The sequence below is a fragment of the Alexandromys fortis genome, unplaced genomic scaffold, assembly GCF_014885135.2.
Source record: "Alexandromys fortis isolate MF-2015 unplaced genomic scaffold, M_Fortis_MF-2015_v1.1 scaffold_138, whole genome shotgun sequence".
NCBI lineage: Eukaryota > Metazoa > Chordata > Mammalia > Rodentia > Cricetidae > Alexandromys > Alexandromys fortis.
Genome location: NW_026068034.1, coordinates 2,014,126 through 2,041,975, shown reverse-complemented (window position 1 = coordinate 2,041,975; position 27,850 = coordinate 2,014,126). Strand labels below are relative to the sequence as shown.

Sequence of the window (27,850 nt, the reverse complement as noted above, 5' to 3'; positions counted from 1 at the left end):
AGGACGCCTGAGCCAGAGTGCTCCAGGACGCCTGAGCAAGAGTGCTCCAGGACGCCTGAGCTAGAGTGCTCCAGGACGCCTGAGCCAGAGTGCTCCAGGACACCTGGGCTAGAGTGCTCCAGGACACCTGGGCTAGAGTGCTCCAGGACGCCTGGGCTAGAGTGCTCTAGGACGCCTGAGCCAGAGTGCTCCAGGACACCTGAGCCAGAGTGCTCCAGGACACCTGAGCCAGAGTGCTCCAGGACACCTGAGCCAGAGTGCTCTAGGAAGCCTGAGCCAGAGTGCTCCAGGACAGAGCCAGAGTTCTCCAGGACAGAGCCAGAGTGCTCCAGGCCACCTGAGCTAGAGTGCTCCAGGATGGAGCCAGAGTGTTCCAGGATGCCTGAGCTAGAGTGCTCCAGGACACCTGGTCACTGCCCAGGACTTCCTTTTGGGGTCTGGGAGAAGAGCTGGTTGTTAAGGGATGAACCGTGGGCGATTACCTATTTTGATTGACAGGCTTGGGTTATAGAAGCCTTTGTTTACTGCTCATATCTTTCCCATGATGCATCTGATTTTAATCTTATGCATACCCAATCATGGCATAGGCATGCAACAGTAAACTGTGGCCTTTCCCTGAAAGTATACTCAGAGAATACAGTTTGCCTGCCTAGGCTGGACAGGTTCACTTCCCTAGTTCCTGAATATGTTCCAGGATGTATTCGCGCCAAAATGGGAGTTTCTAAGGGTTGCTAGGTCAGCCTTATGCCAGAGTGACCTAATTGTTTTGTTCAGAGATGGGTGTGCATGCGGCAAGATGCAGGCAGAGGTTCCAGGGTGCTGCGTGGTCTGTTGAGAAAGGGGGTGTGTATGTATATCTCAAGGCAATTGAGTCCAGCTTGCTAAGCAATCCCTAGGTTTGCCTGTCTCCGTGGTGTGCAGAGAATAAGGGGTAAGGAAGTGGGAGCGGCGAGGGCACAGCTATCCAGACGTGTCGGAGAGGATGAGGAGTTAGGAGACCGGGATGGCGAGAAAGCATTCTTCTCTTCCGGTCAGTGTGGCTGGCGCTGAGAGGCGAGGGAGAACGTGGTAGGCGACGTGATACAGGAGATGGTAGAGGAGGATTGGTGAGCTAGATCAAGAAGGGCCACTTGGGAGACACTGGCTTCACTCTGTGAGGTGCGGGATCATTGGAGGATTTTGAGCAGAGGTTTTGTTTTGCTCTTTTTTAATTTTTATTACCTCTTCGCTTAATTTGAGTGCCACTGTGAAGACATGGGTGTCAGAGGGTGGTGTGCCAGAGAAGGCTCTCTCCCATGTGGGTCCCAGGGACTGAACTCAGATCGGCAGTTAGACATCAAACTCCTTTATATATGAAGCATCTCACCTGTCCTCTTCCCAGAGCTGCTTTTGTTTTGCTTTTCTTTTTGTTTGAGATTACATCTCATATATCCCTGGCTTGAGCTCCTGATCCTTCTGCCCCCACCTCCCAAGTCCTGGGGTTACAGGTCTGTCTATCTCCATGCCCAGCTGATGTATGGCATTTAACCCCTTTCTAATCATTACTTTGACTTTGGATTGTTTTATTTATGTTTTTATTATTATGTGTGTATGTGTTTATGTTGCATGCACACGTATGTGTATGCATGAGTGTGTGTACGTGTAGACCAGCAATCAACTTCAGGTGTTTCTTTTTTTAATTAAATTGCAGGTGTGCACCACCATGCCCAGTTTTGCACCAATAACTTTCAAACTTGTTTTGGTGTTCTAGAATATGTGAAAGCTACAGATTTAAAAAAAAAAAAAAAGAACACATGTATAGCTATCAGAATTCTTTGCTGCTCTTGTGCAGGTTATGAAACTGAGGCTCTCAGAGCTTCTCTGTTGTGTCAGAAGACACTTCTTTATAAAAGACAGCCTCCTTATGTAGCAGTTGAACTGGCCAGCCCTCTGCCTCAGCTTTGAGTCCTGGGAATACAGGCTTTTCCCACTGTGCCCACTCCAAGAGGTCACCTTTTCGTTCATGTCACTATGGCGCATGTTTCCTGACCTCCGTGCGAGGTGTGGAGAGTATAAAGATGATAAATCATAAGGGAGGTAGTCGAGTACCAGACCACGGATCTGCAGGCCCTGCTGGACCTTCCTACTAAAGGCAATGGGGAAAAGACAGTAATGAGGTTGGTTGTCCTGTTATTTTGTTTGGGGGAGGGACAGGGTATCTACATAGTCCTAACTGTCCTGGAGCTCACTGAGTAGACCAGGGTGGCCTCAACTCACAGAGGTCCACCTACCTCTGCCTCCTTTAAGTGCTGGGATTAAAGGTACCACCACATCATGTGACAGTAGAGTGTTTCTCTGAAGCTATGCATGCTGGTATTCACCCATACACCCAGCAGCCTGGAGCCTAAGGCAGGATGATCTAGAATTCTAGGCCAACTTGGAGACCCTGTCTCCAAAAGAGAGGAAAAGGGGTGTTTTAATGAAGAGGTCTGTGAAATCTCATGATCAGGCTGTGGCTCTATTTTTTCAGATGGGTTTTCCTAATAAAATAATCACAGGGCTGGAGAGATGACTCAGTGCTCAAAAGTACTTGATGTTCTTTCAGAGGACTTGAGCTAATTCCCAGCTTCCACATCAGGTCCCACAAACACTTATAACTCTAGCTCCAGGAAATCCAATGTCTTCTGGCTTCCATGGATGCCTGCACACGCGCACACACACAAACACACACACACACATAAGTAAATTATTTAACGTTTTAATGAAACAAATGCCTTTTAAAACAATTACAAGCTGGGTCTGTATCACGGGCCTTCAAGCTATCCTTTGCTACATTTAAATTTGAGGCCTGCCTCAGCTACATAGTGAGCTCATGTGATCTCAAAAAACACAAGGACTGGAGAGATTCAACAGTTAAGAGTACCAGCTGTGTTTCCAGACCACACAAGGTTCAAGTCCCAGCACCTACATCGTGGTTCACCACCATCTAGAACTCCGGTTCTGGAACTCTGATGCCCTCTTCTGATCTCTGTGAGCATCAGGCATACACATGGTACACAGACATACATGCAGGCAAAATACCCACACACATAAAACCAAACTCACAAAAAAATTTTAAAAAGTCATACCCGATGATAGCACGTGTTTGTAATCATACTACTTGGGAAACTCGGGCAAGAGAATTACGTCATGCCTAACAAAAGCCCGATAGCACTTGTTTGTAATCAGTACTTGGGAGACTCAGGCAAGAGGATTCCAAGTTCAAGGCCAGCCTGGACAGCCTTTAGGGGAAGAAAAGCAAACCAATAAAAATGCACATATAAAATCCTATGCACCTTCACACGGTATACTATGCCAGAATACATGAGTACTGAAGAGAAGTGACAGGGCAGGAATATGGACAAAGAAATGCTAATCAAGGTGACAACAGGGAGTCACGAACCTCTTCAAAACCAGATGAGGCCTGCGCTTCCCAGGCCATGCTCTATCCTGTAACCCCTGTGTGCAACACTGGCTCAAGTGATAGACCAGGCAGGACTTACATCAAGACCCTACCTCAACCCTGTACCCCACCTCACTGCACGCCCCCACCCCCCACCAAAACAAAGCCCTACATAGTATTGGGCAGGACAAAGAGTGGCCATAATTAAAGTCTTCGAAATTAGAGAGACAATAAGGATAAAATGAATTTAAGAAACCTCCTGGAGAAGGAAGGAAGTCAATTTTTGAGGCCAATTTAAAAGATTGACTTCCCTGCAAGCACCTTTGGGAGAAGAGCTCAGCTTGTGAATGATCAGGCTTATGGGACTGGAACCTGGGCAGGAAGAAGACTCACAGCCAAACCAAGCTAACATCTTCAGACATGTAGTTCTTCATCCATGCTCCAGAAGTCTCTGGTCCTTGGAGAGACCATCCAAGAATCAGGAATCACACATACACACACACATACACAGATACACACATATACAGACACATACACACAAACACACACACAGAGAGAAAGAAACAAAAAGGAGTAAAAGAGGTGCACTTAGCTTCCCTAGGCCTGACCCAAGCTATTTCTATGTCCTCCAAATCCCAATGGCCCCTCTGTAGTCAGACTTTCCTTTTGGGCCACCATCTCACAAATAACAACACAGAGGCTTATTATTGGTTATGAAAAGTTTTCCCTAGCTTGGGCTTTTTCCCAACTAGCTCTTGTAACTAAAATTAACCTGTTTCTATTAATCTATGTTCTGCCATGTGGCTCAGCTACCTCTCCTCTGTACTGTATGGCCAACTTTAATGTCTCCCTGGGATCTCATGCACACCTAGATTCACCCAGAGTTCCTCTCTCTGCCAGGAAGTCCTGCCTATTCTCTCCTGCCTAGCTATTGGCCATTAAGCTCTCTATTAAACCAATCACAATGACACATCTTCACAGAGTGTAAACAAATATTCAGCAACACCCATCCTCTGGACTCCCCTAGAGTTTTCCACCAACCTACAGACCCAGAAGCCCTCATTCCTCATCTTTTTTTTTTTTTTTAAGCAGGGTTTCTCTATGTAACAACTCTGGCTGTCCTGGAACTCAGTTTGTAGACCAGGCAGACCTCAAATGCACAGAGATAGGCCTACTTCTACCTCTTGAGTGCTGGGGTTAAAGGTGTGTGCCACCACTACCCAGCCCAGCTCATTTGTCTTGATCCAATTTCTAACAGTCTTGGTACTGGGACACTGTTCTGAGTCCATGGCTTTCACTGAAGCTCACCCCCGTTCATGACTAGGACAGCCTATAGGGCCTTGGCAATAGCTGATGACATCATGCTACTTTCAGAAGCTCTCTATTGGGAAAGGAATCTTGCCCCTGGTTCTGGCTGCATTGGCCTTTTCCACTTGGTGCTGCACCATTCCTGACTTGATCTTGTCTTACCCTCACAGAAAGTTGAGGAAGCGAGCAGCCCGACGCCCCAAGCCCCTTGGAAGGTAAAGGGGCAAGAGCCCCGGGACCTCCTGCCAGCCCCCTGGGGCTTCAGGAGGTGGATGGATGGATGGAAACCTATCCATATCCATCCCAGAACCCAACCTATGGATTAGGGATGTAGCCAGATAGTGGTTACTCCCAAGGGAAGGAGGGTGGGAGGCAAGCCTGGGAGTGGGGTGAGCTTTGATCTTACGAAGCTTTAATCTTAGGGAGTCCTGTGGGAACAGCTGAGGAGATACTGTGTTTTTCTCTTTCTCCCAAAAGGCTTCCATTGCATCCTCAGCCCCCTGCGTTCTTCCTCCTCCCCACCCACTGCCACTCCCAAGGTCCTACACCATTTCCACCCTCTCCTCCCTTGACCTTCAGCTGACCTCCTCACCACTCCCTCACCTGGATTTCCACAACTGGATTTGCCTTCAGTGGCACCAATCCCAGTGAGCGTTGGGAGTTGCTAAGTGCATGCCCTCCGGTGGCATCAGCCATCTCAGTGCGCAGGGAAGTCAGTTGCCCTTTCTGTCCTGTGAACAGAGGGTCCTTCTAGACACAGAATGCTTCATTTTCCTGGACCATAACCTCAAGCACCGCCTCTGTCAACATCTTTGTCCTTTTTGCAGAGCAATCAACAAGTTTAAAGTCAAACACAAGCCCCGGGTGGGCAGGGGCCCAAGCAAGAGGTAAATGAGTTTGGAGTTGGAAGCAGAGAAAAGGCAGGGTGGGCAGGGGCAGGGCTGTAACCAGGGGAAAGGCAGGGTGGGCAGGGGCAGGGCTGTAACCAGGGGAAAGGCAGGGTGGGCAGGGGCAGGGCTGTAACCAGGGGAAAGGCAGGGTGGGCAGGGGCAGGGCTGTAACCAAGGAAGGGTCCTAGACAGGCCTGTTGGACTGTGGAACTGTTGAGAGGCAGAGTGGCAGAGGTGACAGTCACCTTCCAGATCCTTCTAGAAGTGTGAAGTAAGGCGCTGTAATGCGCGTCTCTGGGGATTGTTAGTCATAGGGCTTTCGGATCTAGCCTTGTGTACTTGTCTTCCTCCTGTGAGTTCCAGTAGAATCTAGCACTCTGGGCCATGCCGGGCTCTCCCCATAAGATCACAGTGCAGCCAAGAGATCAGTTGTCTAGTCCTGCTTTATTAGATGAATGCTTCTTATTTCCTTTTTTTTTTAAAGTAAATATTACCAGGGGCTGGAGAGATGGCTTTATGGTTAAGAGTGCACACTGCTCTTCCGGGGAATCTGAATTCAGTTCCTGATACCCACATTGGGCTACCCGTAAATGTCTTTATCTTCAGCTCCAGAGGATCTGGAGCTGCTGCCCTCCTCCCGCTTCCTCGGGCACCTACAGTCACTTGCACAAACCCACATGCATTTACACATAATACTTTAAGTTTACCTGGTGTGGAGGGTGGCATAAGGAACCTCTCTGGGAATAGCTTAAGAATCACGGCTTCTGCCTGGTTACCTGCTAATAGTTAGGCATCTGGTCCCATATTTTCTTCCTGGGCTCCCTCAGAATTCAAGGGAGTAAGAGACTTCCAACCCATTCAACTCATCTCTAAAAGGCAGACAGCACCACTAAAATCTCCCTGATAACTTGTGACTGAGGACCAGTGAAGGCATCCTTTCCATTGTCCCTTCCTCAGCAAGCTCCCGTGTTCCCCGGTTACCTCCCTGTCCCCAAAATGGTATACCTCACCCATGGGCTTCTGTCCTTGGTAGCTGTCAACGAGCTCAGGATTTGAGGAGTATAAGTTCTTGCAACCGTCTTTGGCTTTAGTCATCTTTTCCCACCATAACTGTCCTTCCTGACCCCCACATTAAAGTGAGCACTTTATAACCATTTTGTATTGGTTATAGGGAGTGAGTGAGCGCGAGTGTAGAAGTTAGATGTCTGTTCCTGTGATTTCAGCCGAACAGGACACTGACAGTACCTGTTCGCTTTGGTTTTCAGGATCCGTTTATCCTGGGCTTCCGAAGGTATTCTGTAAAGTGTCCTGCTTCCTTTGCCTGTTTTGTGTGTGTGGTTTTTGTTTGTTTGTTTGTTTGTTTGTTTTCTGAGAAATGGTTTCTCTGTGTATCCCAGGCTGTTCTGGAAGCCCCTTTGTAAACCAGGGTGGCCTCAAACTCAAAGATCCTTCTGGCTCTGCCTCCTAAGTACTGGGATCAAAGGCATGTGCCACCACTGCCTGGCCCTTTGCCAAATATCCTTTCCTCTTGTCTTCCTAGGCAATGGCTTTCAATTGTCAAATTCCCTCTTTTCTCTAGTGTCAGGGATAGGGTACCTGACTGCAATAATTCCCTTCCTCCCTGAGCCCGTTCAGCCTCCAGGACTGGAGTCTTCCTCCAGTCACCTAGCTGAAGCCCCCCGTTCTGTTGGTATCTACAAGACCCCCTCTTCTCTCAGACATCTCTACTGTGTTTCTGAGTATTAGCATCTCTAATTGTGTCCTGTTTCCCTGCTCAAATGGCTGTGCAACAATGCTCAGTTGAAATTGCACAAGCATGAACTACCTCATTACAGACATCTGCAGCTCAACTCGGGTCTTGGGTCATGTTTGCCACTGGGGTGTTCACAGTCACCTTCCCTCCAACTTTCGTCTGTCTTGCATCTGTCTTTGTTCCAGAGAGGGTCACCACTAGTCCTTCATACTGTTGTCTTCTAGTCTATTCTTGCCATAGCGGCCTGTCATATTATGATAGGGCTTCTAGCCTGGAAGCCTTCTGACCTCTGAGAAGCCATTTGGAGGCAGACTTCCTCAGTCCTCCGCATCCTGGCTCATTGGTTTTTGGCTTGTTCAGTCACCGCATGACAGAAAGGCCCGCTCACTGGCTATTCAGGCCAGTTTTGTGTCAGGCACTCCTGAGCCATCTCTTCTCTCTTCCCATTCGATTTGCATGGCCTCGTTGGCCTCAGCCTCCCTTTGGGTCATTAAAAACAAGAGTGCAGCCGGGTGGTGGTAGCACACACTAATCCCAGCACTTGGAAGGTAGAGGCAGGCAGATCTCTGTGAGTTCGAGGCCAGCCTGGTCTACAGAGCTAGTTCCAGGACAGCCAAGGCTATACAGAGAAACCCTCTCTCAAAAAAAAAAAAAAAAAAAAAAACAAGGTTGCTATCAAACCTGGCCACCCTTCCCCTAGGGTTCTGCTACTGAAAGTCCCTCAAATCCCCTGACTGAGTAGCCAAAGTTCTTTTAGACTACACAATATCTCTCTACACACTAACAATCCTGTTTCTCCCAAGGAGAACACAAAGGGGGAAGAAGAGGATGAGGGGTCATGAGAAGTTGGGGTGGGGTAGGGAGTGGAGGTGGCAGATGACTGAGGGGCAGGTAAGCAAGAACTTGGCCTCACCCTGCTGCACCTCACTCCACAGGATGCTGGCCCAGAAGCAGAAGCACTCCTTCGGTCTGCATGGGGTAGCATGTGTGGGCACAGAAGCCCACCTCTCCCTCTGTTCTCTGGAGTTCTATCGCTCCAATGACACCACCAGATGTCCTGGGGGAAGCCCTGCGGTGGTGAGCTGTGTGCTGGGCCCTCTTTTTGCCACCTTGACTGGTCAGAGGAAGCACCAGCAGACGAAGCCTCAGGGGGAGGTATGTCACACATGAACGTTTTCATTCCGCAGCACTGAGGATGACATGTGATAGGCACACCTATCGTTCACCTACACCCCCAGCCCAAGACAGTCAATGGGACCTTTTCCCACCCAGTGTGGGAGCTCCCTAGCCCGTCCTCTACTCACTAAGCACAGCTCTGATCTTTGAAGACACGGAACCTTCCGGTAGCTGTGCCATAAACCTGATGACACCCACTGTCACTAAAATCTCATTCAGCTCTCTAGTCTGCATAGCCCTCCCTAAACCAACGTTTCTAATCACCTCTTTGGACACGTCTGTCTCCTACAGGCCCGTGTGCGTCTAAAGGGCGGTGCCCACCCGGGAGAGGGCCGAGTGGAAGTCCTGAAGGCTGGCACGTGGGGAACAGTCTGTGACCGAAAATGGGACCTGCAGGCAGCCAGCGTGGTGTGTCGAGAGCTGGGCTTTGGCACTGCTCGAGAGGCCCTGAGTGGTGCCCGCATGGGGCAGGGTGAGGGGAGCGGATGTTCACACTACCATGGGTACATTCCTTAGGAAGGTATGGAGTCCTCTGGGCAATGAAGGTCTAATTACAACCTCCTCAGCCTTGACTTCCGACTCTAGGCATGGGTGCGATCCACTTGAGTGAAGTCCGGTGCTCTGGCCAGGAGCCCTCCCTCTGGAAGTGTCCCTCCAAGAACATCACAGCTGAGGACTGTTCCCATAGCCAGGACGCTGCTGTACGATGCAACCTCCCCTACACTGGAGTGGAGACTAAGGTCAGTCATGCACTCCACTTTGGGTCTTTCTACACAGACCCAGCATCCTGAACACAGCTTGCCTGCATCCAGCCCTTTATCCCAGGCCCACACAGCCCACAGCTCCCACAAACCCTGCCATTTGCTAGTCCTTTCTCTGTCTCTGCTCCCTGCTGTAGCCTGTCACCCCCAAAGCTTCTCCTGTACCTCTACAGATCCGACTGAGTGGGGGCCGAAGCCGTTATGAGGGGCGAGTTGAGGTGCAAATAGGGGTACCCGGGCAGCTTCGCTGGGGCCTCATCTGTGGAGATGACTGGGGAACACTGGAGGCCATGGTGGCCTGCAGGCAACTTGGTCTGGGCTACGCCAACCATGGCCTGCAGGTGAGTGGGGAGAAGTGGGAAACCAAGCTGTTGACACCAAAGTCTGTGCTTTGGGCAAAGGACTAGAAGCAAGTCCTTTGGCCCTGGAAACTGGAGTCTATGGCCTCACCAGAACTCCTCCCTACATGCCCCCCAGGAGACATGGTACTGGGACTCGGGGAACGTAACTGAGGTGGTAATGAGCGGAGTGCGCTGCACGGGGTCTGAGCTGTCCCTGAGCCAATGTGCCCATCACAGCACCCACATCACCTGCAAGAGGACCGGAACCCGCTTCACTGCAGGGGTCATCTGTTCTGAGAGTGAGTGACGGCTGGGTAGTGTGCGCTGGAGAAGTAAGGCCTGGACCAGCCCTCCCTTGGAGGAGATGCACTGTGATCTGGAGGGGCACTCCTTGGCCGTGAGAACCCAGCGTCCCATAGGGAGCTGGAATGCCCTCAGCGGTAACTCCATCACTCTTGTCCCACGCAGCTGCTTCGGACCTGCTGCTGCACTCCGCGCTGGTACAGGAGACTGCCTACATTGAGGACCGACCGCTGCACATGTTGTACTGCGCTGCTGAGGAGAACTGCCTGGCCAGCTCCGCCCGCTCAGCCAACTGGCCTTACGGCCATCGGCGTCTGCTCCGATTCTCTTCCCAGATCCATAACTTAGGAAGAGCTGACTTTAGGCCCAAGGCTGGGCGCCATTCTTGGGTGTGGCATGAGTGCCATGGGTGAGAGGGCAGACGGGGGCCAGAGAGACAGGCAAGGCTGCAGGGGATGTGACAAGCCTGCTGGAATCCGGGAAAGAATCACAAGTTCCCTTGTCCCGCAGGCATTACCACAGTATGGACATCTTCACTCATTATGATATCCTGACCCCCAACGGCACCAAGGTGGCTGAGGGCCACAAAGCTAGTTTCTGTCTAGAAGACACCGAGTGTCTGGAGGGTGAGTTGAGGCTAGAGTGGACTTAAGCCCAAGCATTGTCTTTCCCTTCACTGACATATGACCCTCCCTTCAGATGTCTCCAAGAGGTACGAGTGTGCCAACTTTGGCGAGCAGGGCATCACCGTGGGATGCTGGGATCTCTACAGGCACGATATTGACTGTCAGTGGATTGACATCACAGATGTGAAACCGGGAAACTACATTCTCCAGGTGCCTGGCATCTGCCTGGGCTTTCGGATACTGCGGTTTCGGGTGGGTGGTGGAGACAGCGTTGGACCGGAGGAGTGCTGCTGGGTCACACCAGCCTTCTTTCTAACTCACAGGTGGTTATCAACCCGAATTTTGAGGTGGCAGAGAGTGACTTCACCAACAACGCGATGAAGTGTAACTGCAAATACGACGGGCATCGCATCTGGGTACACAACTGCCACATTGGTAGGTGACGGGAAGGGCAAATGGGGACAGGAGAAAGCTTTCATCCCTGCCTGGTTTCTGCATCTCCCCTCGTGACTCTGTGGGGAGCCCCCCACAGTGCCTGTCTGCTCTGCAGGTGATGCCTTCAGTGAGGAAGCCAACAGGAGGTTTGAGCGCTACCCTGGCCAGACCAGCAACCAGATCGTCTGAAATGGCACCGCCCTCTCAGCAAACCACCACTGACCCCATGGCAGGGGTCTGAGGCTGCCATTACGTCAGGAGAGCTCCACAAGAACTCCTGATGTCAGCAGGCCCACTACACCCATCCAGCTGTGCACTGCGGATGACGAACTGGTGAACAAAAGTTGGTGCGTCCCCTACTGGGCCAAGCATGGAGATTCAGTCAACAGACAGCACACAGAGAACTGCCCACACGTGAGGGCAGCAGCTCATTCCTTGAACAGGGAGGTCCGGGAGGTCAGCTCTCACGCTCTCCTAAGTGCCGCTTTACCTCTAGCCTTCTGGTGGGGGAAAAGATCCAGCCCCCGTTTTTGACTGAAACGTGTTGCTAGATATAATTTTATTTTATATAAAATGTGTTCTTCAGAGCCCAGGATTGGTCCTGGTGGTTAGAGGAACCTGCCCTCTATAGGTCCATTGACTCCTTGGCCCAGGTGCACTCAGAACCTAGGCTAGGAAGGCAAGAAGGAAATCAGGGCAGGAGTTTCATACTCTTGCTAGTCCAGTCATTCTGTGACCTCAGGGGTCACATATAAGGTCAGTGTTTCTGATCCCCGCCGGATCCGCACTGCCAGCTGTGATTGGGTTCGAACAGCCTCGTAGACATCTTCAGCACTTTGTACCGTTTTCTCCCCGATGGCCAAGATCACGTCACCGGGCCGCAGACCAGCCCTGTGGAGGATGAGCAGGGAGAGGAAGGGGTAGACAGCCGAGTTCAAGGGTCCATGCACCCCACTCCACCCCACCTCACAGAGCAGGCTTTCCATCACCTGTGTGCAGGGGAGCCCAGGATAACTTTGTGGATGAGGACACCGTGCTGAACGTCAGGAAAGCTTGGCTCTCGGAGCTGCAGCTCAGCCAGGATGCTGGAAGGGTACAGACCACCCTGTTAGCGGCACCCAGGCCCTCTCTCATCTCGACAGGCCGCTGTTTGTCATCCAGTGTTTAGGAGGTGGGATATACACGTGAAAGGTGTTGATTCCAAATGACGCGCAGTGTTAAACCAACTGCACTTGCGTCACTCTGGAATTCCACCTTGAGGAAAGGCAGGACCTAAGCTGAGCCTAGAAGGATCAGATGGGTCCTACCAACCATATGAGATAAGAAGGTGTTAGACACAGAAATGAGCTGGGCAGTGGTAGCACACGCCTTTAATCCCAGCATTAGGGAGGCACAGTAGGCAGAGCTCTGTGAGTTTGAGGCCAGCCTGGTCTACAGAGCAAGTTTCAGGACAGCTAAGGCTACACAGAGAAACCCCATCTCGAAATAGGAGTAGAAAATCAAAGTGGTTCTGAAGAAGCTACAAGATGGTTAGAGATAAGAGGAAATGGCCCTTTAATGCTAGCTCCATGAAGATTCTGAATCACAGCAGCGAAGCAGTAACATGATGCAGCCAATCTAGTGAAAGGTACATGATGCAGTAGGATGAGAAAGTTATGATGAAGAGGGACGAGCTCTTGCGACAGCTCATCTTAGATAAAGACAGACATGAAAGCAAAACCGAAAACAGAGTCCAGCTGCAATGGTCCCCCATCTCATGACCCATAACGGAGTCCAGCTGTAAAGCACAGACACACTTGTGGTCCTCCAGACCATAACCCCTAGTATACCTTGGAGTCAGAGTCAGCATCATACCTGGGAGTCAGAGTCAGCATCATCACTCCAATGTAGCGGCGCTGGGACCCACTGATTCCAAACCAGGAATCTGTAAAAAGAGGACAGATGAACCCACCCAGCTACACCTGCTTTCCCTCCCTCCTACCAGTAGAGCCCTCTCCAACAGGTTGCAATGAATGCCCCTCCACTATGTCCCACCCTCCATTTTAAAGGTGCCCCTTTCCTACTAAGAAAGGCTCACTTTTCTTTTCCCCGCGGTGCAGAAACTCCCTAAGGCGATCAGAAGGGATGGCAAAGGAGATTCCAGCTGTCACCTTCATGGTGTTCACTCCAATCACCTCCCCATCCTGCAGGGACACAGCCCTCTGTCCCCTAGCCCACACAGATGGCAGAGCAGCAAGGATTTGGGGGCAGGGGTCTGATTGGATACCAGGAGATAAACAAGAAACTACGGAAACTTAACCAAAAATCCTTAAATGAGAGAAAAAGCCACCCATCCCCCACACTGACCTGGGGTATGGATTCTTTTATAAGAATGTGGCACTCACCAGGTTAACCAGGGGGCCTCCAGAATTTCCAAACTGTGAGATAAGATGAAAGAAAACATCAAAGGAATCTGAAAGTCTGTGCCTCTGGGAATTCTATGACTGTAGGCATAACCAGGATGTTGGGAAATTCTTCAAATTCTGTTCCCAGCCCATGACCTAGACTGGCTGCATTTTGCAGCCCAACCTCTACTATAGGCCCAGCCACCAGCTGTCAGTTGGTGCCCACAACAGACCGCCATTCTCCCCAACGCCAGCCAACCTAGCTCCACATGTCTCCCCCATCGGGACGCACATCTATAGCTGCATCAGTCTGAATGTATTCCACGTTGTTTTGAGGAAGTCCCAGGTCCCTGGCTGGACGCTGAGCAGAGCTGACAATGCCAGATGTGATCGTGTTCTGCAGTGCAAAGGGACTTCCCATGGCAACGACAAACTCCCCTTGCCGGACGTCAGCAGAGCGGCCGAGGGGCAGTGTGGGAAGAGGCTCCTTAAGGGAAATGAGTACACCCAAACTGGTCAGTTTAAGATGGGAGGAAGTGAACAGCTGCCATCGTACCAGGCCTCCTCCATCCTCACCTTGGTTTGAATCCTCAGCGTGGCAATGTCTGCCACAGGATCCACAGCTGTGACCATGGCTTCATAAGTGTCTCCGCTAGGCAGCCTCACTCGCACTCGGCGCCGATCAGCCACCACGTGGGCGTTGGTAACGATGAGGCCATCGGAAGCCACTACGAATCCTGAACCGTTTGAGATGGGGACTTCACGGCCCGAGAAAGGGTGCCTGGGAGGGGGGAAAGCACTGATTACACTGCAGCTGCCACCCCATTCTGCTCACTTGCCTGAGGGCAGTTGGTTTCAACACCTCCCGGTCTACTTCACCATTACCGGTCCAGGATTTCGATATAGACCACAGCAGGGGCAGTCTTCTCCACCACGTCTGCGATGAAATTGTACTGGCTCCGGGGAGACTTGGGTGGCGGAGCAGGAACAGCAGCCAGCACCGCGGGAGGGCCCCGCCCCCAGCCCCACAACAGCAGCAACATTGCTCCCCCTGCGCCCACCGCCACCGCCAGCCATTCGCGCCGACGGGTTCCAGAGCTCCTGCAGGCATCCTGGGCACCGGAGTCTGGAGTCCCCAAAGTCAGTCGTGCCCAGATATCCGGGGTCCCAGGCGTCAGACATGCCCGTGATGCAGGGACCCCTACAGGCACCCGGGCCGGGAGACTGGGGGTCCCATAGGTCATCCGGGCCTGAGGGTCAGGAGTTCCTGACGTCATCAGAACCCGGAGGTCAGGGGTTAACAGGGGACCCTTCCCCCAAAAGATGCCCCCCAAAGCCCTCCATGCCCGAAGGCTCCTGCCTGCACCCTGCCCCGCCTTCAGCGCAGCCATCAGCTCCGCCTTGGCTCTCTCCTCGCCCGCCCTACTAAGAGGCGGTGCCCTAAAGCCCAGCTAGTCCACTTGGAGAAGCGAGGCACGCCGGTATCTGTCCAGTGCATGCCGGGAATTGTAGTCCCTTTAGGCCCCAGGACGCGCTCTTTTAGGCGTGCGCGCGCACGCACACACGCACACACAAGCCCCCCCCCAGGCCGCAAGGCATGCTGGGAGCGCCACCCCTTCCGGGGCGCTTCTGGATCTCGGGTTCGGGCATCCCTGCGGATGCCCGAAGACTCCGCCTTCCCAGGAGCCCCCGCGGCCCTGCGAAGATGGCGGCGACAGAGGCCCTGCTTTCCTGAGGCGGCTGCGATGGAACCTCCCCCAGCTCCGGGGCCGGAGCGGCTCTTTGACTCGCACCGGTAAGCGCTGCGGAGGGAAGAGACCGGTCAGCGGGTCCTCTCGGCTTCGGCGCCTGATCGCGTCGCCTCTCGCCGCAGGCTCCCGAGTGACGGCTTCCTGCTGCTCGCGCTGCTGCTCTACGCTCCGGTCGGCCTCTGCCTCCTGGTGCTGCGCCTCTTCCTAGGGCTCCACGTCTTCCTGGTCAGCTGTGCCCTGCCTGACAGCGTGCTCCGCAGGTGCGAACTGCGGTGCCTGGGGAGCCCCCGGGCTGGGCCTGCTCCAGGACCGCACAGTCACCGCCGCCTGTGTCCCCAGGTTCGTGGTACGGACCATGTGTGCGGTCCTGGGGCTCGTGGCCCGGCAGGAGGACGCCGGACTCCGGGATCACCGCGTCAGGGTCCTTATTTCTAACCATGTCACACCTTTTGACCACAACATAGTCAACCTGCTCACCACCTGTAGCACCGTGAGTGGGGGGCGAGGCCGAGAGCGCCACCGGGTGGCCCCCTAGGCCCGAACTCAGTGCTCACCTTTACCCATTAGGGTCTCTTGGGGAACACCGATCCTTTTCCCTCACCCCATAAACAACTCCCTACATGTTGCTTTTTTTTTTTTTTGACATTTCCCCTTACTCTTTTCTTCTCGCTTTTTCTCCTCCCTGCTCCCAGCCTCTGCTCAATAGTCCCCCCAGCTTTGTGTGCTGGTCTCGGGGCTTCATGGAGGTGGATAGGCGGGTGGAGTTAGTGGAATCACTCAAGAAATTCTGTGCTTCCACGAGGCTCCCGCCCACACCTTTGCTGCTCTTCCCCGAAGAAGAGGCCACCAATGGCCGAGAGGGGCTCCTGCGTTTCAGGTGGGTAAGCACAGGGCCCTGGCTCCAGTGGAGTGAGTTGTCAAGCTCCTGGGTGAACCTGCCCTAGTTTGTTTCCTCTCTGCCCACTCTCTGTCCTGCCCCCGAAATTCTTAATTGCGTGGTTATCTGCTTATGTAGTTGGACAGTTTCCTTGTTTAAGGCAAGTATGAGCTGTTGGCTGGGCTACACTGCACTCCCATCTTACTCTCTCTTATTTAGTTCGTGGCCGTTTTCTATCCAGGATGTGGTACAACCTCTTACGCTGCAAGTTCAGAGACCCCTGGTCTCTGTGGTGAGTGCCTACTGGACAGGGCATGCGGGGGGGGGGGGGGGGGGGGGGGGGGGGGGGGGGGGTGTTAGGGTTGGAAGGGAAGTTTCCCACCTCTGGCCCTGGCTTAGACCTCACTTCATGCCCTCCCTTCAGACGGTGTCAGATGCCTCCTGGGTCTCAGAACTGCTGTGGTCACTTTTCGTCCCTTTCACGGTGTATCAAGTAAGGTACTAATTGTCCTCAGTTTTTGGTGGCTGGGAAGTTGCTCACTTCAAGGTCATGGACATAGTGACCTCTGGTTAATGTCAAAGTTCCTCCACAGAGGCAACACTTACCTACCACCTCCCTGTCTCATCACCACTGTCGCAGAATAAATGGGGAGGGGATGAGACCCTTCGCCCTGGTGCCTTAGCAGGGTACTGCTTTGTTTTCTACAGGTGGCTCCAACCCGTTCACCGGCAACTGGGGGAGGAGAATGAGGAGTTTGCCCTCCGTGTCCAGCAGGTGGTAGTGAACACAGGCAGTGGAGGTGGGGCCCCTCTTCAGGGGCTGGGAAGAAGGCCTTCTGAAGGGGCTGCAGTTATAGCCTAACAATTCTCCCTAGCTGGTGGCCAAGGAATTGGGCCAGACAGGGACCCGGCTCACTCCAGCAGACAAAGCAGAGCACATGAAGCGACAGAGACACCCCAGAGTACGCCCGCCGTCAGGTGTGTGGTCTCTGTGCAGTGACGTTTGCCTCCTGTGGTGGCTTTAGTGGTGTGTGCTTGTCAGCCGCCTCGTTAGCTCTCTACTCACCCAATGCTTCTGTTTTTTTAACAGCACAGTCTTCTTTCCCTTCTTCTCCCAGTCCTTCTAATGTGCAGATGACAACTTTGGCTCAAAGAGTCAAGGAGGTTTTGCCCCATGTGCCATTGAATATCATCCAGAGAGACCTGGGTACGGGACAGGGTAGCTTCACAGAATGACAGATACAGGAAAAGTGGGTTGTGGCAGAGAGGGTGTACAGGAAATGGACACTCTGCCCCTCTCTTCCCAGCCAGAACCGGGTGTGTAGACTTGACCATCACAAATCTGCTTGAGGGGGCTGTGGCTTTCATGCCTGAAGATGTCACTGAGGGAACTCAGCCCCTGCCCACAGCCTCTGCCCCAAAGGTGAGACCCAGGGATAAATGAAGGCCAAGACTTAGGGCAGGTCGGGGCAGTCTCTTTGCTCCCTCTCCCTAACTCTCTTTGATGTTGAGACCCTAGCACAGTGCCTCTCTTGCAAAGTAGGCATCGATGGGTGTTTAATGATGATGACTTCGCAAGCCCTCTGACATTGTGATCACCTCAGTTCCCCAGCTCTGGCCTGGTGACCCCTCAGCCCACAGCCCTAACATTTGCCAAGTCTTCCTGGGCCCGGCAGGAGAGCCTGCAGGAGCGCAAGCAGGCACTGTATGAGTATGCGAGAAGGTGAGGGTGAGAGGACGGTATGTAGGAAGGAGCGAGCTGGAGAAGAGCCCAATGAAGCTCATGTGACAAAGTCTACACACTGTCTCTCCCATGTCCCGCAGGAGATTCAGAGAGAAACAGGCCCAGGAGGCTGACTGAGCCCAAAGGAACAGGATGGTACCCAGAGCCGCGGGACGGAGACTGGGGGCAGCCCTCATCCAGCTCACAACAGGCGGGATGAGTGGGTGGTAAAAAGGGAGGGATGGAGCTCCCCCAATGTCACATTAAATTCAGGGTTTTCACTCAAGGTCTCTGTTGCCTCTCTGGGTGTCAAAGGCCCCTCAAGCAGGTTCCTTTTCCTCAACCGGAGAGTATATGGGTGAGGATGATCCCCATGAAACTGAAGAAAACTGGATCCCAGCTTGGTTATGGTGGGAGGCTATCACTGAAAAACTACAAGTCCCAGAATGCATTTCATGATCACAGGCCTGTCAGGTTCACACATGCTCAGTGTGGTGGCAGGAACCGGCTTTCCACGGGTTCCTAGCTAAATTAAGGTGGAGCAAAAGGCCCCACCCCTAAAAGCAAGCTCCGGGATTGGAGTTGAGCTCAACCTCAGGGTGGGGCCAGAATTTACCTTTGTACTTTAGGCGGGTCTGGGTTGGTGGTGACTGGCTGGGTGTGTCCAGAACTGGCTGCTATCCTGACACGTCTCAGAGCTGCTGGCAGGTTTGAATCCAGGATCCTTATGGCCCTGCTGTCCCGCTCGCTCTCTTTCCCAGATTTCTTACTTTTTCCCACCTTTGGTCCTTCCCACAGATTACTATGCTTCACGTAATCCTGATGCCCACAAGGGGCCCTGTGCTAGTAACAAGGTCTTTACTGTCCCAGCTACAGCAGGGTAAAAGTCCACTTGTGATGGCTCCTTAGGAACACCCAGCACTGTTTCCTGGCAAGCAAGTGCCGCTGGGAAGGATGGACCCCAAGGCATTATTCTCTATGGGCTGAGGTTGGGGATCAAGCTAAGATACGAATTCGGTATCAGCCACCAGATCTAAGTCCTTACTGGCTGCCCTGCTTCCCTTAGGTTCTATGGACAGCCTCCATGGCCTCTGGGCTGGCAGAAGAGTCTGAACCAAGTCTTGGGGAGTCTGAACTGGCTGTGAACCCCTTTGATGGGCTCCCCTTCTCTTCCGGCTACTATGAGCTGCTTGAGCAGCGCAGAGCCTTGCCCATCTGGGCTGCTCGCTTCCTGTTCTTGGAACATTTGGAGAGTAGCCCCACTGGAGTGGTGCTGGTGTCTGGGGAGCCTGGCTCTGGCAAGAGCACCCAGGTGGAGGAAGATTCTGGGAGTGGACAGAGGGCAGGATTAAGTGTGCCTTTTCCTGGGTAAAGAATGGGCATGTGGGAGAGGTGGGCAAATGAAGATGGGACTGGCTGGCCTCAGGGTGGTAAGCGTTCAGGAATCCCAATTCAATTGGCCATAGTTCCTGCGCTCTTCTGTCTCCAGTCCTTCAGTCCCCTGACCATGACCCTTCCTTCTCCCCACCCCAGATTCCTCAATGGTGTGCAGAGTTTGCACTGGCCAGGGGGTTCCAGACAGGCCAAGTTACTGTCACTCAGCCCTACCCTCTAGCAGCCATGAGCCTGGCTTCAAGGGTGGCTGATGAGATGGACCTGACGCTGGGTCATGAGATTGGATACAGCGTTCCTCAGGAGGACTGCACGGGGCCCAGCACCATGCTCAGGTGGGCCATTTGCAGCCCTGTTCCCTTTACTGAGTGGAAATAAGCCCAGTTGTCTAGCCCATCCCCTCACCCTCACCCCAAGATACAGGTTATGGTGTGTGAACCAGCTATCCTCAGCAAAGAGGTGGGGCCACACTTAGTGGTCCACAGGCTTAGGAAATCCATGACAACATCTTTTTCTGACCTTCAGTTTCAAAATCTAGGCACGTTGGGGGAAAGGTTTTGAATTTGGGTCTGGTTGGTGTCCTCACTGACTCCTTGCCCACTACCAATGCCAACAGGTTCTGCTGGGACAGGCTGCTTCTGCAGGAAGTAGCCTCCACCCGGGGCCCTGGAGCCTGGAGTGTGCTGATCCTGGATGAGGCTCAGGAGCGGTCAGTGGCCTCAGATTTACTGCAGGGTCTCCTGCGAGACACCAGACTGAAAAACCTTCCGGGGGATCCCCGAGTGGTTGTGGTTACTGACCCAGATCTTGAACCCAAACTCCAAGCTTTCTGGGGCAATTCTCCTATTCTGCGTGTCCCCAGAGATCCTGGTGGAGATCCCACTCTTGTCTACAGAGACACTGTCCCTAGTGACACAGTGGAAGCTGCCTGCCAAGCTGTGCTTGAGCTGTGTCGGCAAGAGGAGGCGCCAGGAGATGTGCTGGTGTACCTGCCGGGAGAGGAGGTAAACAAAATGACAAAGAGGACTATGGGAAGCATTTAGTGCTGCCTTCTGGTCCCAGGAATTGGGCAACACGTTAGTTCGTTCGGAGCAGTGATTGTGTTTGCTCTGCTAGAGTCTTAGTGGGAAATCAAAGATTTCAAAATTAAGAAATTTGCTGCCCACCTTTTAAAATTCTGCATTATAATGCAGAACTGTATGCACAGCTAATTGAAATTATGTCCTCACCTTTAGAAATACGTATTTTTTTTTTATTTTTTTCTATGAATGAAAAGCCTTAGCGTTCATCAGTTTGTCAAAAAACTGTGCTCCCCCCAAAAAAGGGGAGACCTGCCCTAATGCCCCACCCCTCTCCTTAGGAAATTTCCCTGTGCTGTGAATCCTTGTCCAGGGAGCTGGGGACATTGGCTGTCCCAGGGCCTCCACCACGGGTACTGCCCCTTCACCCAGGCTGCGGTCAGGCCATCCAAGCTGTGTATGAGGACACAGGCGTGAGTGTCCGGAAGATCGTGGTCACTCATTGGCTGGCAGATTTCTCCTTCTCCCTCCCGTCCATCCGACTTGTCATTGACTCGGGACTGGAACTTCGCAGTGTGAGTGAGAGAAACGAGGGGGAGTGGAGCTTCATCTGGAAAGGGACCGCTCTGATCTGTCTTGGCCTTGTTTGGGGACTGGATAACAGGTTTACAATCCTCGGATCCGGGCAGAATCCCAGGTTTTGAGACCAATTAGCAAGTGTCAGGCAGAGGCAAGACGACTGCGGGCAAGGGGGTCCCCACCAGGTAAGAGCCTTTGCCTCAGAACCCCCAAAACAATCTCACACAAGCCCTGAGAAGTTACTGCCCCAGGCCTTTCTCCTCTCAGGATCCTGCCTCCGCCTGTACTCTGAGTCAATCCTAGAACTAGAGGCTCCCCCGCTGCCCCATCCCAAAGTGTTTGAGGAGAATCTGAGCTCCCTGGTATTGCTACTCATGAGGAAACAGATTGCAGAGCCAGGGGAATGCCACTTCCTGGACCGGCCTGGTGAGCCCCCATCCTGCCCCGGGGCTACCCCTGACTGCGGGCTCAGACCTGAGGTAGAAGCCTTGTGTCCATACCAGCACCAGAAGCACTGATGCAGGCCCTGGAAGACTTGGACTATCTGGCTGCGCTGGATGACGATGGGGACCTGTCGGATCTGGGGATCATTCTGTCGGAGTTTCCCCTGCCCCCTGAGCTGGCCAAAGCCCTGCTGGCCTCCTGCGAGTTTAACTGTGTGGATGAAATGCTCACCCTCGCTGCCATGCTCACTGGTACATTTCTAGGTTTAATCTTCCTTGGGTTAGGAATCCTCTCATGTGTTAGTAGGGACTCTGGGTTTTTGCTGTGCTGGGAATGTTATGTTAGGCAGCTGCTCAGCCCTGCTCTGGGGTGAAGCCAGACTCACTGGTTCTTCAGCTGCACAGCCTTCACCCCTCATAGTGCCTAGCGAGCCAGATGTTTCCCCATCTCTCCCTAACATCTCCTAGCCTTTTCTCTAATGCTTCTTTCTACTCGGGGTACATCATTTCACCCACACTGTGACTACATCCACTCACCTGTCCTCCTATGTCCCCGTCCCCTGCCACCACCACAACCACCACCCCACCCCCGCCTTCAGCTATAAAACATAATCCCTGTGGAAATCTCACCTGCTGAGTTCCAGCAGCAAAACCATACCCCCCCACCCCCGAATGGCAACTATCTAATGAGGTTCCAGATATTTAACTCGAGGGATGCTTTTGAGCATTTATTCACAACTTTCTGACACAAGAATGCTTACCACTTCCACTTTAAACTAAACTGTCTCCTCCCTATGCCTCTGTGTTACCATTTTTATTTGTGATTTCTTTGGGGGGTGGATTCTGTTTTTTTTTTATTTGTGTGTAGTTACACATGTATGTAAACATGTGCGTGAAAACACATGCACTGTAAGGCCAGAGGGTGTCGGGTTCCTACTCACTCTCTGTCACTCTCTACTGTATTCCCTTGAGAATGGGTCTCTTTCTGAATCTGGACCTAGGCTGGCATCCCTCAAGCCCAAGTGGTCCTCTTGTCTCCGCCCCCCGCAGTTTTGAGGTTACAGGTTGTGTTTGGCCACATCAGGTGGCATTTTCTTTGGTGCCTGGAATTTGAACTCAGGTCCTCATGCTTGTACAACAAGTGCTCTTAACCACTGAGCCACCTCCCCAGCCATCCCCTTCTTTTTGAGGCAGGATCTTGCTATGGAGCCCAAGCTGGCCTTGAACTTGAGGCCCTTATGGCTGGGCTCAGTCTCCTGGATGTTGGGATTATAGGTGTGCACCATCACTTCTGGCATCCTGTAGTTTTCATTCCACTTCTTTGGCCATTCTGTCTTCATCTTGTCCTTGAAATTCTCATCCTCTGCTTTTCCACCGTAAACTCCCCTCAGGGCTCTAACCTTTGACCTGTGTGTCTTCTCATTCCAAGAATTCTGAGCAAGCCCATCCATACCCACCGTTCACAGTGCTGCTTCTGTACTGAAATCCCAGACTGTGCTTTGCAGCTCTCTGCCAGTGCTATTTAAACAACAAACAAACAAACAAACAAACAGGGTCTCACTATGTAGACCAGGCTGGCCTCGAACTCACAGCTTGCTTCTGCCTCCGAAGTCCTGGGATATAAAAGGTCTGTGCCACCGCTCCTGGCTTCCACCCTCCCCTCCCCAGTACCATTTTTTTTTAGAACTTAGGAAGGAGGAGATGGGGAGGCAAAAAGGAGGTGAGGAGGAAGAAGAAGAAAGAAGGGTACGGGGAGAAATGGAAGAAGAGGAAAAGAGACATTCAACTCCTGAAGACTACCCCCCTAAGATTCTATTTTTATGTGTATCCATCTCTTATCTCTACATCACAGCATGCAGTACCTGTGGGTTCCATAAGAGGGCATCTGATCTCTCTCTCTCTCTCTCTCTCTCTCTCTCTCACACACACACACACACACACACACACACACACACACACACACACCTGGAATTTTAGGTGATTGTGAGCCACATGTAACTGCTGGGAACCAAACTCAGGTCCTCTGCAAGTAGTAGCCAGGGCTTTTAATATATGGGTTCTGAGGGTCAAACTCAGGAGTCCAGGTGGCAGGGATGTGTGTATGTGTGTGATCTTAAAAAAGATTTTTATTTATTTATTTATTATGTATACAGTGTTCTGACCATGTGTTCTGTCTGCACACCAGAAGAGGGCGCCAAATCTCATTATAGATGGCTGTGAGCCACCGTAGTTGCTGGGAACTGAACTCAGGACCTCAGGAAGAGTATCTCTCCAACCCCCGTTTTATTTTTTTTTTATTTATTTATTTTTTTCGAGACAGGGTTTCTCTATGGTTTTGGCTCCTGTCCTGGAACTAGCTCTTGTAGACCAGGCTGGTCTCGAACTCACTGAGATCCTCCTGCCTCTGCCTCCCGAGTGCTGGGATTAAAGGCGTGCGCCACCACCGCCCGGCCTAAGATGTTTTGTTATATTGATACAAAATTATCGTCATTTTTGTTAGAAACTACTCTTACTGTACATGCATTTCTATTTTTCTTCAAAGCACTATACCTATACAGCTCATTTAACAATATATTGTAAATTCCTAGTCCTTGAAAGTTATTATTACAAACAAACCACCACTGCCCGGCCCAGTTTTATTTTTTTAAGACAGGGTTTTCCTCTGTAGCCCAGGCTGGCCTGAAATCCACTGTATATCCCAAGCTAGTCTCAAGCTTGCAGCATTCCTCCTACCACAGTCTCCCAGGTAGTAGGGTTCCGGACATGCGCCACATTCCTGGCTTTCCTAATAAGTATCTTTGCTAGACTAGTCCCTAGCGTCTCAGCTCAGAACTGAGCTTGGGCACTCTGCCCCCACCCGCCCTTACCTGTCTTTCCCTCTCTGTTCTGTTTCTGATAATCCTACCACTCCCCTGTGCTCATCCGCCTCTAGAGTTTTCCTTTTAGCTCCTGCTGCGTAATCACGGCCAACGCCGGTGTGGGATCCTCCTCCCTGCTCAGCTGGATTCCTGCTCTGAGCTCCTAACCAGTCACGTGGACGACACTTGGACTTTCTTACTTTAGCCTTCCTCGGAGCTCTTCTGCCTCCTAGACTGTGCCTACTCTTCTGCACCTGACTACCCAGACCTCCCCAGCTTCCCTTGCCCCTCTGCCACGTGTCACTCGTCCCACCCAAACCAGATGGCTTCTAGTGCTCCAAATAAGCCATGCCATTAACCTCTGTGCCATGCCGTCCCGCAGTCTCAAATGGTCCCTCTGTCCCTCTCCCCTCACACTTCTGACGCTGACTCAAAGAGCTGGGGCTTTTCTCCCACTTTGCCCTCATTTCCACCACCAGAGCCTGGATCAGCTCACCTTCTCTTTTCTTCCGGAATGCCAGACACACTTGTTTTTCTTACTCTTCCACTTCCTTGTTGAACCCTCCTACCAGACTTGGGCGGGTGTGTGTGTGTGGATGCATCAGTGTCCTTGCACGCAAAGGCCAGAGGAAGGAGCTCATTTTCTGCTAGACTGACTGGACAGCAAGCTCCCCCCGATCTGCCTGTCTCTGCCTCTTAGGTTCTGGGGTTACGGGCACAGGTAGCAATGTCGTTTTTTCTGTTTGTTTGGTTGGTTTTTGTTTTATGTGGGTGGTGGGGATTCAGACTCAAGCCTTTATTCTTATACAGCAAGTACCCCACTGAGTTTCATCTGCCCGACCTTCCTCCTACCAGATTCTAATCTCCTTAAAGGCAAAGACTTGCACCTCCAGCCACCAGTATCTGTGGGAGATGGGTTCCAGGACTCCCTGTGGATACCATAGCCCACGACTGCTTCAGTCTCTGGGATAAAATGCTGGAGTGCTTGAACATAACCTGTGCTTGTTCTCCTGTATCCTCTGCTGCTGCTGCATAGCCTCCAGGTCACTGACAGTACCCTGGACTGTGTGCAAACATTATGCAAATGGTACCCTTCCGTTATTAAGAAATAACAACAAAGGACAATCTGCATGTCCTCTAGAGATGCAGTTTTCTCTGGATACTTTCGGTCGGCAGTTGGTTGAATCCCCAGATGCAGAGCCTTGGCTGTAGAGGGCTGGCTGCAGCCGTCTCCAGAGTAGAGCACCCAGGAATCTATTTTCTTTTAAATTAAGCTCCCGAAGGGTTACTCCCGCTTCCCGCTTCTTCAGTAGTCTGTCTGTGCTGCTGTCATTCCTGGTTCCTCTCCAACCACCTTCCTGCTCCGCCTCCAGCTGCTCCTGGGTTTACGGGACCTCCACTGTGTGCAGAAGAAGCTGCCTTGCGTCGGGCCCTGGAACATGCAGATGGCGATCACAGCTCGCTGATCCAGATTTATGAAGCCTTTGTACAAAGTAAGTGGCTCACTCTACACCCTCAAAGACTCCCAGGAAATACCCAGTCAGCCAGCAGACCTCTCTGTGTGTGCAGGAAGAGGAGGCCCTCTGCCGGGGGTCATTCTTTGTGCCAGTCTGAAGGACTTAATCATAGCTGTTTCTTTTCTTCTCCTAGATGGAGCCGATGAGGTTTGGTGTCAAGCTCGGGGTCTGAACTGGGCCGCATTGTGCCAAGCCCGTAAACTCCGAGCAGAGCTTGTGGAACTCATGCAACAGATTGAGCTTCCCCTGTCTCAGCCTGCCTTTGGCTCCGAGCAGAACCGCAGAGACCTTCAGAAAGCCCTGCTGTCGGGATTCTTCCTCAAGGTTAGGGAGGGGGCGGAAGGGAACATGATAGAATGAAGGGAGCTTTGCCCCACGTGGTGGGGCACAGCTCTAATCCCAGCACTCCGGAGGCAGGCAGAGCTCTCTAAGTTTGAGGCCAGCCTGGTCTACAGAGTAGGTTCTGGGACAGCGAGGGCTACATAGTGAGATTCTGTCTCCAAAAGGAGTGAGGGCACTGGAAGGTGAGCTTAACCGTTAAAGACTCTTATTGCTCCCCAGAGGCCCCAAGGAACCCAGGTTCATCCTCAATCCAATTCCAGAGAATTCGACATTTTTCTGACCTTCAAGGGTAGGCATGTGGTGTGCATACATATGTATGTACAGGCAAAACATTCATACACATAAAATAAAATAAATAAATATTATTTTAATTTTAGGGAAAAGATCAAAGGCCTGGGAGGGTGTCTAGGGGAAGAGCTGAATAGGCTAAGCACCTTGCTTCAGTCTCAGGGATAGATTTGGTCCCAAGAACTATGGGTTCATTGGTAATTCCGCTACTGGGGAGGTAGAGACTCTCGGGGGGGCCCTGGGGCTGTCTAGCAGCCACCCTAGCCTGTTGGCACTTTCCAAAACGGTGGGTGGCACCTGAGGAATGACCTGAAGATTCACACACACGTATTTCCATGAACACAGACAAACACACATGATTTCTCAGAACTAAGAATCTGAGGGTTTAGAGGACAAGGGGCCATGGAAAATGCCATATGGTGAAGCAAGGACCAGACCACAACTGAAGATTCACTTTTAGGCTCCACAATACTCTTAATCCTTTCAGGCTCTCTCATTTTTTTCCCTCATTTCTTCCCTTTTTTTTCTCCTTGTATGTGTATGGGGGAGGAGGGTGTTTGTTTGATTGTTTTGTTTTGTTTCAAGACAGGTTTCCTACGTAGCCTTGGTCTAAGACTCACAGAGATCCACCTGCCTCTGCCTCCCAAGTGCTGGGATTAAAAGTGTGACTCTTCTCCTCTCTTCTTAAAGGCAATGATGAGACAGGCAGGGTCTCATGCTGTCCAAGCTGACTTCAGACTTCCTGTGTAGCTCAGGCTGGCCACAAACTCCTGCTCTTTCTGCCTCTGCGTCCCTAATGCTCAGATTACAGCGTGTGCCGCCACACCCAGCATTGGCCTCCTTTTCTTTTCCTTTCTTTCTTTTTTCCCCCTATGTTCTGTTACTTATTCCATCCATATATTTGTATTTCAATGAGGTGGCCCAAGACATAGACGGAGCTGGAAATTACCTGCTTCTCACCCACAACCACGTAGCCCAGCTGTCTTCATATTGCAGCTACCGAAATCGCAGGGCCCCCCCACCTGCCTGGGTGCTATACCACAGCTTCTCCATATCCAAAGACAACTGCCTCTACATCGTCTCTGAGATTCAACCTCAGATGTGAGTTTCCTGACCCCCACTCACCAAACCTAACACTGGGAGGGGGGCTTAAGAAGAGGGTTTGTGAAGGGGGCTGAGGGGAGACACATAGGATCTCATTCTGACTTTCTCCCACAGGCTGGTGGAGCTAGCCCCTCCATACTTCCTGAGTAACTTACCCCCCAGTGAGAGCAGAGACTTCCTGAATCAGCTGAGAGAAGGAACTGCGGCAGAGCCAGCAGCAGAGCCTGAATCTTCCTCTCCCCGGGAATATGGGGATGGCTGTGTTCTGCAGTGAGCTGCCTAAGGAATGGAGCCAACCTCACCGCACAGCACCAAGGCAGTCGGCCAGTCTTAGAAACCCAAAGTCAAATATACTCCTGGAACCCAAGATCCAAGACACAGTGGGTGGGGAGGAAACGGGAGCCACGGTCCAGAAGGACGCAGGTTCCCCCTTTGTCCACCAGCAAAGGAGCAAACACTGCTCACTCCACACAACCTTGCACTCTCCTAGGGGCTATAAAAGCTTGTCCTATGATGCCGAGTTTGAGTTTGGTTCTCCAGTGCCGTATACAACATCTAT

General features: G+C 52.1%; 4 protein-coding genes across 8 annotated transcripts in view; 3 read left to right on the top strand and 1 right to left on the bottom strand.

Moving 5' to 3' along the window:
* Positions 1–11,601, top strand: part of Loxl3 (lysyl oxidase like 3) — a 17,923-nt gene extending 6,322 nt beyond the window's left edge. The window contains exons 5-16 of one of the 3 annotated variants that reach the window (XM_050164856.1): positions 4,900–4,944; positions 5,557–5,616; positions 8,308–8,527; positions 8,840–9,020; positions 9,134–9,288; positions 9,483–9,650; positions 9,787–9,949; positions 10,119–10,362; positions 10,464–10,579; positions 10,653–10,789; positions 10,903–11,014; positions 11,130–11,601. In XM_050164856.1, coding sequence (XP_050020813.1) covers positions 4,900–4,944; positions 5,557–5,616; positions 8,308–8,527; positions 8,840–9,020; positions 9,134–9,288; positions 9,483–9,650; positions 9,787–9,949; positions 10,119–10,362; positions 10,464–10,579; positions 10,653–10,789; positions 10,903–11,014; positions 11,130–11,203 — 1,675 coding nt within the window. In that variant the 3' untranslated portion in view covers positions 11,204–11,601. The other 2 variants (XM_050164857.1, XM_050164858.1) reach the window with 2 other exon arrangements.
* On the bottom strand, positions 11,559–14,926 carry Htra2 (HtrA serine peptidase 2). Its single transcript, XM_050164864.1, has 8 exons — positions 14,284–14,926; positions 13,975–14,179; positions 13,691–13,885; positions 13,399–13,431; positions 13,092–13,197; positions 12,869–12,938; positions 12,004–12,099; positions 11,559–11,905 (listed from the first exon to the last, which is right to left on the bottom strand). The coding sequence occupies exons 1-8, from the start codon at positions 14,787–14,789 to the stop codon at positions 11,740–11,742; spliced, it is 1,377 nt and encodes a 458-aa protein (XP_050020821.1). The 5' UTR covers positions 14,790–14,926; the 3' UTR covers positions 11,559–11,739.
* A 91-nt stretch (positions 14,927–15,017) lies between these two features.
* Aup1 (AUP1 lipid droplet regulating VLDL assembly factor) lies at positions 15,018–18,035 on the top strand. 2 transcript variants are annotated; one of them, XM_050164861.1, is made up of 12 exons: positions 15,022–15,193; positions 15,272–15,409; positions 15,489–15,639; positions 15,842–16,026; positions 16,246–16,318; positions 16,451–16,524; positions 16,735–16,801; positions 16,902–17,004; positions 17,117–17,233; positions 17,334–17,449; positions 17,631–17,749; positions 17,851–18,035. In XM_050164861.1, the coding sequence occupies exons 1-12, from the start codon at positions 15,057–15,059 to the stop codon at positions 17,885–17,887; spliced, it is 1,317 nt and encodes a 438-aa protein (XP_050020818.1). In that variant the 5' UTR covers positions 15,022–15,056; the 3' UTR covers positions 17,888–18,035. The 2 variants fall into 2 exon arrangements, with proteins under 2 accessions (XP_050020819.1, XP_050020818.1); XM_050164862.1 differs by lacking the exon at positions 17,851–18,035 and having other exon boundaries at positions 15,018–15,193; positions 17,570–17,718.
* Positions 18,036–18,174: 139 nt separating this feature from the next.
* On the top strand, positions 18,175–27,811 carry Dqx1 (DEAQ-box RNA dependent ATPase 1). 2 transcript variants are annotated; one of them, XM_050164859.1, is made up of 12 exons: positions 18,175–18,457; positions 18,816–19,061; positions 19,283–19,476; positions 19,758–20,145; positions 20,502–20,735; positions 20,825–20,924; positions 21,007–21,165; positions 21,243–21,434; positions 25,414–25,533; positions 25,691–25,881; positions 27,104–27,288; positions 27,406–27,811. In XM_050164859.1, the coding sequence occupies exons 2-12, from the start codon at positions 18,834–18,836 to the stop codon at positions 27,563–27,565; spliced, it is 2,151 nt and encodes a 716-aa protein (XP_050020816.1). In that variant the 5' UTR covers positions 18,175–18,457; positions 18,816–18,833; the 3' UTR covers positions 27,566–27,811. The 2 variants fall into 2 exon arrangements, with proteins under 2 accessions (XP_050020816.1, XP_050020817.1); XM_050164860.1 differs by lacking the exon at positions 18,816–19,061.
* Positions 27,812–27,850: the final 39 nt, after the last annotated feature.

Bases quoted from the DNA above. Each gene is read 5' to 3' on its own strand.
- Aup1 (XM_050164861.1), top strand. From the start codon at position 15,057: ATGCCCGAAGACTCCGCCTTCCCAGGAGCCCCCGCGGCCCTGCGAAGA. The intron at 15,194-15,271 runs GTAAGCGCTGCG...CTCTCGCCGCAG, and splicing joins CGGCTCTTTGACTCGCACCG to GCTCCCGAGTGACGGCTTCC. The intron at 15,410-15,488 runs GTGCGAACTGCG...CTGTGTCCCCAG, and splicing joins CCTGACAGCGTGCTCCGCAG to GTTCGTGGTACGGACCATGT.
- Dqx1 (XM_050164859.1), top strand. From the start codon at position 18,834: ATGGCCTCTGGGCTGGCAGAAGAGTCTGAACCAAGTCTTGGGGAGTCT. The intron at 20,146-20,501 runs GTAAACAAAATG...CCCTCTCCTTAG, and splicing joins TGTACCTGCCGGGAGAGGAG to GAAATTTCCCTGTGCTGTGA. The intron at 25,534-25,690 runs GTAAGTGGCTCA...TTCTTCTCCTAG, and splicing joins TTATGAAGCCTTTGTACAAA to ATGGAGCCGATGAGGTTTGG.
- Htra2 (XM_050164864.1), bottom strand. From the start codon at position 14,789: ATGGCTGCGCTGAAGGCGGGGCAGGGTGCAGGCAGGAGCCTTCGGGCA. The intron at 14,180-14,283 runs GTAATGGTGAAG...CCCCCCTCCCAG, and splicing joins TATATCGAAATCCTGGACCG to GCACCCTTTCTCGGGCCGTG. The intron at 11,906-12,003 runs GTGATGGAAAGC...CATCCTCCACAG, and splicing joins CTGGGCTCCCCTGCACACAG to GGCTGGTCTGCGGCCCGGTG.